We start from the raw sequence: 10,178 nt of genomic DNA, 5'->3' as shown, positions 1-10,178 counted from the left end.
AAAAAAAAAAAAACAAACAAACAAAAAACAAACAAACAAACAAAAAAAAAACATATTTTAAGTACATTGAATTAAATCACATTCTTGTTTCCCTTTTGTACCCCAACTCCTCCCAGAGACCCCACCTTCAACACCTACAATATCTTTTTATCATATTCCTTAAAATTTATAAAATATTATAACAATAAAAATAAGTATTATAAAAGTTGCTTGGTATAAAACAACAATGAATTTAACAGTCTTATGTAGACGCTCATCTACAGCAATAGTGAAAATACATTTTTCTCAATATAAATTTTAAATAACTCCAAACATATTAACTTATATTTCAAAATAATACATCACTACTAGTATTTTCTTAAATGAACATAAATATATAAAGTCTTTTTGCTTGTTTGTTTTATATTATTAGAGTTTAAAATCTTGGCTCTTATTGTGGTACAAGCCCCAAATAAGAATAATTTTGAGACATTGGATTTCATTGTAATAAGGCTGTACTTCAATAACCCTCACATCACCTAAGGATTTTACCTCCATCGTAGCTGAGCTGAGAGTTGACAGTTCTGCTGCACCAATAAATGAATTGTAGGCACGATTTTTGGATACAAACTTCCTGCTATGGTGAAAGCTATTTGACTTGAGTGAGTGACTTGATTCTCAGCCCACAGAGAACAGGTTACATTCATTTAAGAAATGGTGTAGGTATTAAGATGGTCTATCCATACAGTCATTCACCAACTGTTTCAATGAACAATGGCTCTGCTTGGTAGGTGGCACAGACATTAGGTGAGGTAAGAATTTGGTTCATTAGATGTGATAATTTGGAAAAGCATTCATCTCAGAAAAAGAGTAACTTATAAAGTCCTCTTCTTCAAACTTGATACAAGAGTTAGAAACATCAAGCAAAGCATCCAGTCTCACTCTTTGTTGTTCTCTTACAAGCCACCTCCCTAGTTAATCATCTATGTTTCTTTTGGGTATATAAATACTTTTGAAATATATAAGCTGTTCTGAAAACCATAGTATAGTGTAAAACATGAAATAAACAATACTACTAATAGAGAGGCTTAGATAGGAGAAGCAAGATTTCAAGACCCTTATGTTGTACACAGCCAGACACTGTCAGAAACAAACAAGCTGAAAGTATATATAGATTGTACAATATTGGACCTATTTCTCCAGTTACCAAATTAGAGAGACCATTGGATGACAATCAACAAATTTCTAATTCCTCATATTATTGGATTTCAATTAATTAGGATATGTTGGTAATATTAACGCTCATATTAAGATATTAAGAAAAAGTAGGGGCGGTGGTGGCACATGCCTTTAATACCAGCACTTGGGAGGCAGAGGCAGGCAGAGTTTTGAGTTTGAGGCCAGCCTGGTCTACAGAGTGAGTTCCAGGACAGCCAGGGCTATGCTGAGAAACCCTGTCTCCAAAAAACAAAAACAAAAAAACAAAAACAAAAAAAAAGTAATTTTCACTTCCTGTTGTTTTTGTTGTAAGAGGTGGAATTAGGATTGTGTGGATTTGTTGAAAGATTACTTCCTTGCTTCTTCTAGGGTATAGTTTTGCTTGTTATGTTGATGTTTTCCTTCTATTATCCTTTGTAGGGCTGGATTTGTGGAACGATATTGTGTAAATTGTTTTATCATGGAATATCTTGTTTTCTCCGTCTATGGTAATTGAGAGTTTTGCTGGGTATAGTAGCCTGGGCTGGCATTTGTATTCTTGTAGGGTCTGTATGACATCTACCCAGGATCTTCTAGCTTTCATAGCCTCTGGTGAGAAGTCTGGTGTAATCCTGATAGGCCTGCCTTTATATGTTACTCGAAGTTTTTCTCTTACTGCTTTTAAAATTATTTGTTTATTTAATGCATTTGGTGTTTTGATTATTATGTGACAGGAGGAATTCCTTCTCTGGTCCACTCTATTTGGAGTTCTGTAGGCTTCTTGTATGTTCATGGGCATCTCTTTCTTTAGGTTAGGGAAGTTTTCTTCTATAATTTTGTTGAAGATATTTACTGGCCCATTATATTGGGAATCTTCACCGCCACGACCACTTGTCTACTCAAGTTACATCTGCAATATCAGGGGTAAAAGCCTGATCACGGACAAGAGGCGTTATGACTTCAAAGGGAGTTTGTGTCTCCTGGGTATTCAGTCAGTCCCTAACTCAGAGGTAGCCCAGATATGTCCTTGTAAACTCGCGTGCTAGGTGCCCACCAAGATATGATTTATTAACAGCTAGACAAAATTGGACATTGTTCTCTGACCTTCACCAATGATCCAACATCTTAGCCAAACCCTGGCTTGGAATCTACCCATCCAGACTAATTGCCTTCAGTATTGTGGGTAGGGCATTGAAGCTTACAGAATGGGAGACTTATCCCAGGGTGAGGTCAAGTAGGATCCTCATTCTCAGACAAGTACTGCAGCTGAACCACTCCTAGGAATTAGCAAGAAAGAGACAAGTCTCTACTAGCCCAGAAGATTAGCATAGTGGGCGTTTTACTAAGGATGGGTGGGACCTTGAGCGGAGTGTATGTGTGTGTGAGACAGTGTGCAGCAGTAGGCATTCAAGATTGAAGACTGGAGATTCCAGATTCGAGATTCGAGCCTCAGGGCGCACCTGCAGCCCCCCACCCCCAACCCTGGGACTCCGGTCAGGCCCATGCAGCCCGAGCGTGCTCAGAGCCCAGGGGTGCTGCACCAGTCCAGAGGAGATGGCTGCTGTTTTAGACCCAGTGTGTTTTAGATGGCCTCAGATGTACCTTGACTATTGAGCTACCAGATTTTTCATTTCTCTTTTGCAATAACTGTAAAAGTCTGATGCCATTTTTAAGAAAAACATTCAGATTCAGCACACCCTTGTGTCAACTTTGTCATTCGCCAAATTGTTACCCACCTGACCAGAACTCTCATCTCGCAGAAAAGGAGGTCCCCGCAACAAACCTGGTCCATGGCACTTTACTCTCTTCTATACCTATTAACCTTAGGTTTGGTCTTCCCATTGTGTCCTGGATTTCCTGGATGTTTTGGGTTAGCTTTTTGTTTTTTGCATTTTCTTTGACTGTTGTGTCAATGCTTTCTATGGTGTCTTCTGCCCCTGAGATTCTCTCTTCTATCTCTTGTATTCTGTTGGTGATGTTTGCATCTTCGACTCCTGATTTCTTTCCTAGGTTTTCTATCTCCAGGGTTGTCTCTCTTTCTGATTTCTTTATTGTTTCTATTTCTATTTTTAGATTCTGGATGGTTTTGCTCATTTCCTTCACCTGTTTGATTGTGTTTTCCTGTAGTTCTTTAAGGGATTTTTGTGTTTCCTCTTGAATGGCTTCTAGCTGTTTACCTGTATTCTCCTGTATTTCTTTGAGGGTGCTATTTATGCATTCTTAAAGTCCTGTATCATCACCATGAGAAGTGATTTTATATCTGAATCTTGCTTTTCTGGTGTAATGGTGTGTCCAGGACTTGCTATGGTGGGAGAATTGGGTTCTGATGATGGCAAATGACCTTGGTTTGTGTTGTTTATTTTCTTCTGCTTGTCCCCCCACTCCCCACCCCCTACCCCCACCATCTGGTTATCTCTAGTGCTACCTGCCCTTGCTAAATCTGACTGGATCCTGTCCTTCCTGTGATCCTGGTTGTGTCAGAACTCCTCAGAGTCAAGCTGTCTCTGGGATCCTGTGTTTCTGTGATCCTGTGATCCTGGGCATGTCAGAGCACCTGGGAATGTAGCATCCTCTGGGTGTTGTGGGACTGGCTGCGGAGCTTGAGCCCAAGGTCTGCTCAGGACACCAGCCCAGACAGACCGGGCCTGTCCTGACTAAAAGCTGAATAGATGTTTGTTCACCTGCAGAGTATAACTGCTGTAGCCTTTCTACATGCTGTGCATCTTTCTCATGAGCATCTTCCTGGGTCAATGTTCATTCACTCCCAATGCAGAAACTCTGACATGCTGCTAGTATACAAGGTAAGGAGGGAGAAAGAGGATTACAAATGGTTATAGATGAGATTTTGCAGTTTGGAGTACACAAGAAACTTCTATTTGTTTAGTCACTAGTGTGATCCTAGATCCACTTTACAGCCTTCTGAGGGACCAACTAGCTATGCTGAATGTGAGAGCCCGGAGCTGGAACCTGGTGGGGGAGGGATGAGACTTCCCAGACAGCAGCTGTCTGCAGATTGACTATAGTGGGAACGTTACAGGTCCAAATGTTATCCTATCTCTACTGTGGCAGGCTAGCTTTAGCCCTCTGAAACCATCACACTGCTTCTCATCTGGACATTTTCAGATGTCATCTTAATGCCATATCGGTCTCCTCAGGGCTTCACATCAGTGTGACCAGATGCCTCAGGACAATGACTGGTGAGGGCTGGTTGCCTGTTGCCGTAGGATGCTCAGCAGTATGCATCCTCTGGAACAGTTGAAAATTAGTGTTAACAGAACAGGCTGTGGCCTTGGATGGCCTCAAAACCAAGCAGCTGCTCATAGCTCAGCTCGAAAGTCCTTGAGCAAATTTGAGAGAGAACACTTCTGTGTGTAGGTGTGTGTGCCATAGATCACCTAGAATGTCATTCCTAAAGATATCACCCCTATTTTTTTGAGACAGCAGCCGGAATCTTAACAAGTAGACCAGGCTGGCAGGTTGAAAAGCCCTAGAGATGTGCCAGACTCTGCCTCTCCTGGTGCTGTCATTGTTAAGCACACATGGCTCATGGACCAGTGGCAATGTCTGGATGTTTTTTGCTGAGCTCTGGGAATTGAACTCAGATCCATGACTTTACCAACTAGCACACCTCCTCACACCCTGATTGATAAACACCCTTTACATGTGCCTACTTTCCACTAAGTAAATCAAATGGAAGACTAAAATTTGTGTATATCTTTTTTTTTAATTTTTTATTTTATTTTATTTATTTTGTGTGTGTGTGTGTGTGTGTGTGTGTGTGTGTGTGTCTCTTCTGATGCCAGAACACTGGGAGGTTATTTTTTTTCAAGGCATAAGATATTCACCTAAAAAAAATTCTCCCCTATCAATGCATAATCTGACTTGTAGTAACTGATCAAAAGATTAACACTGGTAAGTTCCCATGAGCAGTGAGACAGGAACGTACAACTCTACTCAACTGAAAGCCATGTTAGGAACTTTATTTAACAGTCAGTCTAGTATCACAATCTAGGACTTATACTGACACATTCAGACAAGCACATTAGAAAGAAAATGTAAATTAAATATTATAAGGTATACTACTAATGAAACATGGGCTTAATAGGACAGGAATATATAAGTTCAGTGGTTTTATTGCAGTTAGAAAAATTATATTATGAAAGATACAAAAAAATCATTATTATTATTATTATTATTTGTTTATTTTACAATCAGTATGCCATCTTTTACCATTATGGCTTTAAATTTTCACTCTACCCAACAGGTGTCAAAGAATAGTTTAGTCCATGCCTTAATAAAATGGTTAAAATATTTACAAATTCAAAATAGATGGTTTCATAACTGAATAGTTCACCTGAGAATTCACTGTAACATCGCCATTTGCTTCTCTTTCTTTTTTTCCAAGTTGTTAGCGTGGCTGAGCATCCTCTCGCCATTTCCGCCATCCCTGTATCATGTATGTTGAATTCCTAACTTAAAATTGGCTAAGCATCAAGCTACAGTAAATTGTTATAAAGCTTGCAGGTGGACAACCAATGTTATATCCATATTTATTCTGAATATAACACTTTAACAAATTATTTTGATTGTAGCTATAGTATTCAAATAAGGGGCAAAAAATTAAAGATGACATTATTGTATTGAGTCAGACATGATAGCTTTAAAAAAAAAAAAATCACCAGGCCTTGAGAAGGCCGGCTCATCCAGTAAGGAGCTCTGATTGCGAGGACACTGTCCAGGCCCCGCAGGGAGGAAAAGGCATCTATACACATGTGACCTCCTGCCATTTGTCTTCGGCATCCCCACCCCCCACATGTGACCCTCCTGCCATTTGTCTTCGGCATCCCCACCCCCCCAAAAGAAATACTTCCTTAAAACAAATCTTAGAAAAGACAATGTTTTAGAAGTTCACGTTAAAACAGGCATAAATGTATAATGCTATGCAATATATTTCCATTATTACCCACCTTATGGCCCAAAGACAAAGGTATAACCTGTCCTGCCCCGCTAATACAGCTTGAAAATCACGAAGGTATGAGGTAGTGTAGTTACTTGTATTACATGCTGGCTGTTAAAAGTAATGCTAAATTTTAAGAAATATTACACTTGGCCAATTACCAGACACCATTAAAATTAACCCTTAATGCTAAACTGTTCACAGATAGAGAGAAATTTAAACCAAGTGTCTTAAAAAATACCTTTAAATTGATGCGAGAACTGGGCTTTATCATAAAATGGGAAGTAACTTTCCAAAGCAAATATTTACATTTAAAGCAAAAGATCTGACATATGTACACACAAGGACCGATGACAGACAGCTGAGTGTACAGTGAGGTAGGAAATCCATTGGCTTGTATAAGATTTTACACTTTGTAAACCAGAGTTTTCATATTATTTTATGTTAAGTTGAAGTCTAAACTTACAAATACCAAATAGCTGCGTGGGGACATATACATTCATATGTATGTATACATATATATTCATTTGTGTGTATATGTTATACACACACACATACAACTCTTTTGTAACATGGCATGCATTATCACACAGTGAGCATCTTTCCCAGGCAAACTGAGTGGACTTTTCAAATTTTCTAGAAAATAATTCCAATTTAATTTTCTCTTCCAAAGATGAAACATATACTACCCTCTTTCCTCCCTTCCTGCACCCCAAGGAAAAGGGCAATATCTGATAACTATGAAATCATGAAATATTGCTGCTGGTCCCGTATCTTCCCATGGCAGACATCAGCTTGCCGGTGAGTGGATACCACTCAGGGCAGTGTGTACTCCCTCCCCTCCCTGTCCCTCCATCCTTCAGGAGATGCAGCATGCAGTGAAGCATCTCCTTCAGGTATGTGACCTGGAGAGATGCAGTCCTACTGACTGTTCCCCTGCACCCTGACACAGGACTCTAAGTGCTCCTAGGAGCGGCTGCCGACTCCCTTGCTGGAGATGTCTGATGTGGAGCGGCTTCAGACTTCAGGCTCTCTCCTGCTCTCAACAGAAGGTTATGAGAGCCTGAGGATCAGACCCTCTCCAACGTCTTCATGAAATCCTATGTACCCTGGGCATATAAAATAGCATTCGGAAGACTTTGAATGTCCTGTTTCAACTGCAACCTGCTTTGTGAGGTCAGGACTGGATATCCCACATCTCAGTGTTCAGAATGTCTCCAATTCTAAGGCATCTGACATTCCTTGAACAGGGATACTGAACCTGTATAAACAAGGTTTTGTTTCCATGCTGAGGTCTGCAGGGTGAGATTCCAGACTGGCTAAGAATCACTGCAAAATGCTATGAAGGGCACTGCTCAGATTATTCTCAATTCATTTTCTACCAACATTAAATAAGCACTAGATTGATCTTTCAATGGCCAAGTCAAATGGTATGTGTGCCTTTACACCATACCAAATGTGGGAATAGGAAAAAAATTAATAAAAGGATTAAATCTGGTTCTCAAGTGCAAACCCATTAACGGAGCACAAGTCTTCACTAGAATACCAATGAGCTGCTCTTCTGGTCAATGTAGACATTTCCCTCTCCTTGACCCCAATGCCCTCATGGTCATCGGTGACCTGCAATGAGATGATGGACAGCCTCGTGAAGTGTGAAGCTCTCCGAGACCGTGGTAACTACAGTTCTGGCCAGATTGTATACACTCAGGCCGCTTCAGCCTAACTCCCAACTTCTTCCACCATGGGACAAGAAAAGTCAGGGAATAGAAAGTTCTTAACAGCCTAGACAAGGTGGAGACTAAGGAGAGGAACAAAGGTGAGAACGGAACGTTATACTTTCTGGTTTGTGCAGCCCAAACTCCTCGTAATACTGAGGACAGCAGAGGCCTCCAGCTCAGGCCAGCTGCAGCCTCTAACTAGGTCCTGCCAGGGCAGCCTCAGAGTCACCAGATCCAGCCCATGCTGGACTTTGGTAGGAGCTGAGGAGCAGAGCAGGAGAGTTCAAAGGAGAATTCTTTTCCACATTCCAGCCCTGCATAAACACTTAGTGTCCACTTCTGAGGAGACCACCACTGCACTGCTTAGGAAGTATCTTCGTTCTGATCAGTAGGCTTTCCACAGCCCACACGGACTGTGTGCAGGTGCTTCGAGCCGTCGAAATAGAGACTGTGCCTTCCAGTGCTGTAGTTATTTTGAATACTAGGAGATTATTACCTGGTCACTCTATATTTTCACATACAATTTCCATCATCCAAGAGATAGAGCAATTTGTATCTCCTATGAAAACCAAGAAGAACTCAGAGTCACCTTAAAGAGAAATTCCCTCAACACAAAGCTACCAGGAAGCAGGGCTGCTGCTAAGCAAGACAACACGGCCACACTAGGCTCTCAAGACAATGCCGGAAGGCCAGAGGGATCCCATAGGCTGGAAGATGCTCATGTGGTTTACTCGTCAGTAGTACACTTGTCAGACATCTGCTGACAGAAGTCTGAGATCCCAGCACTCTGCCGACAGGGTTCCAACAGCGTGGCCTGCTCTGGGGCGGCGGTGGTGGTTGGCTGGGACTCCTGCACAAGCTCCTGGCTGGCTATGCTGCTCCCTCGCCCACAGGAAGATGGTGCAGTTGGAGGCACGTCAGACACACTGAAAACTGATGTAAAAGCAAGCTCACTATCGGGAGTACTTTTTCCTTTCTCAGAAATTAAAAAAGAAAGCGGGCAGTCGGAGGCCGAGTACTTGGCGAGGATCTGGATCTGCTCTGGACTCAGAGCGGCTTCCTTGCACACTTGCTGACAAAGTCCAGTAAGGTTCTGCTTTGTCTCCCCCAGTGTTGACAAAATGTGATCCCGCTCCTTCAGCAAGTTCTCCTTCTCACTTTGCTGCACAGAGGGGAGAAAGAACACAATGGTGTTTATTGTGTCCACTGACATCTCTAAGGCAGTCAGACTCTCAGTGTGTCTACAATGTCGTCTTCCGTACGATCATGCTGAATGCTGCCTTTCAGTCAACTCAAACACACTCCCATGTCAATTCTCCACAACACACTTTCAATGTTTGCTGCAGCGCCACTCATGATACCTAGGTCAGGGGACTGATCGAGGAGCTCAACCACAGAGGAGGGGGTACGTGTGGCAGCACACACCAGAATCCTTTACACCATAAAGAAAAATGAAGTTATGTTGTTTGCAGGAAAACTGGAGTTTACAGTAGCCTAATTAAGCCAATGTTCGAAACACAGATGTTCTCTCTTGTATGTAGGTCCTAGGTTTTTATATAGACACATAAAAATCACATATGATATGAAAGCAGAAACAAGTCTAGAGGAAAAAAGAAAACTAAAGGGAGGGGAGGTAAGAAGGGGATGAGGACGCTCTCAGTGGACAATATGCCAAGCTTGTATGAAAGTGGCCTCATGTGATGCAGTATATACACTACTCCACGTACACAGTATTCCATGTACGGGCATACAGAAACTGAAAAGTGAACACAGAGACAGACAGACAGACACATGCGCACACGCACGAGCATGCACACACAAATACACACACACTCTCTCTCTCTCTCTAAATACCAAAGGCTCATGATCCTTCATCCAAAACTCCTAAAGTCAGTGCTTATATTGGAAATTCAACACCAGAGTACACAAGTGCTCGTGTGTGTGTGTGTGTGTGTGTGTGTGTGTGTGTGTGTGTGTGAATGAAGTCAGCATCCACCACCAAACATCTTTATACTCTTAAATGAAAAACACTGAAATATCAAGTAAGGCAGAAAGTAGAGGAAGGAACTTGTAGCTGGTTAACAAAATGGGCTGGGTTCTGGCCACGATTCCAAGACAAACTCGCTGTCCAGAGTGCTTGGATTTGAACTGTGGATAAGTATGGGCTTGACCCTGTGTGGACACCAACACAGTTCCTAGTTTAGCCCCTGAAACTTAGGAAACAAGGGATAAATCCTGTGTGCACTGCTTTCATCAGTGTGGTATTTTTAAATCCCTACAGTAAAGTCTACCATGAAGTAAGTTCTCCTGGTCTGCCCCTTCTGCCC

General features: G+C 41.7%; 1 protein-coding gene across 1 annotated transcript in view; it reads right to left on the bottom strand.

The window, feature by feature from the left end:
• Window positions 1–5,130: 5,130 nt before the first annotated feature.
• Bach1 (BTB domain and CNC homolog 1) overlaps window positions 5,131–10,178 on the bottom strand; it is a 35,532-nt gene continuing 30,484 nt past the window's right edge. Inside the window, exon 5 of the mRNA XM_031364329.1 lies at window positions 5,131–9,013. Coding sequence (XP_031220189.1) covers window positions 8,579–9,013 — 435 coding nt within the window. The 3' untranslated portion in view covers window positions 5,131–8,578. The remainder of the gene's footprint in view (window positions 9,014–10,178) is intronic.

Source organism: Mastomys coucha, unplaced genomic scaffold (genome assembly GCF_008632895.1).
Source record: "Mastomys coucha isolate ucsf_1 unplaced genomic scaffold, UCSF_Mcou_1 pScaffold12, whole genome shotgun sequence".
In the NCBI taxonomy this organism is placed as follows: domain Eukaryota; kingdom Metazoa; phylum Chordata; class Mammalia; order Rodentia; family Muridae; genus Mastomys; species Mastomys coucha.
The sequence above is the reverse complement of the archived record's forward strand: the minus strand, read 5'-3'. Positions and strand labels throughout refer to the sequence as shown.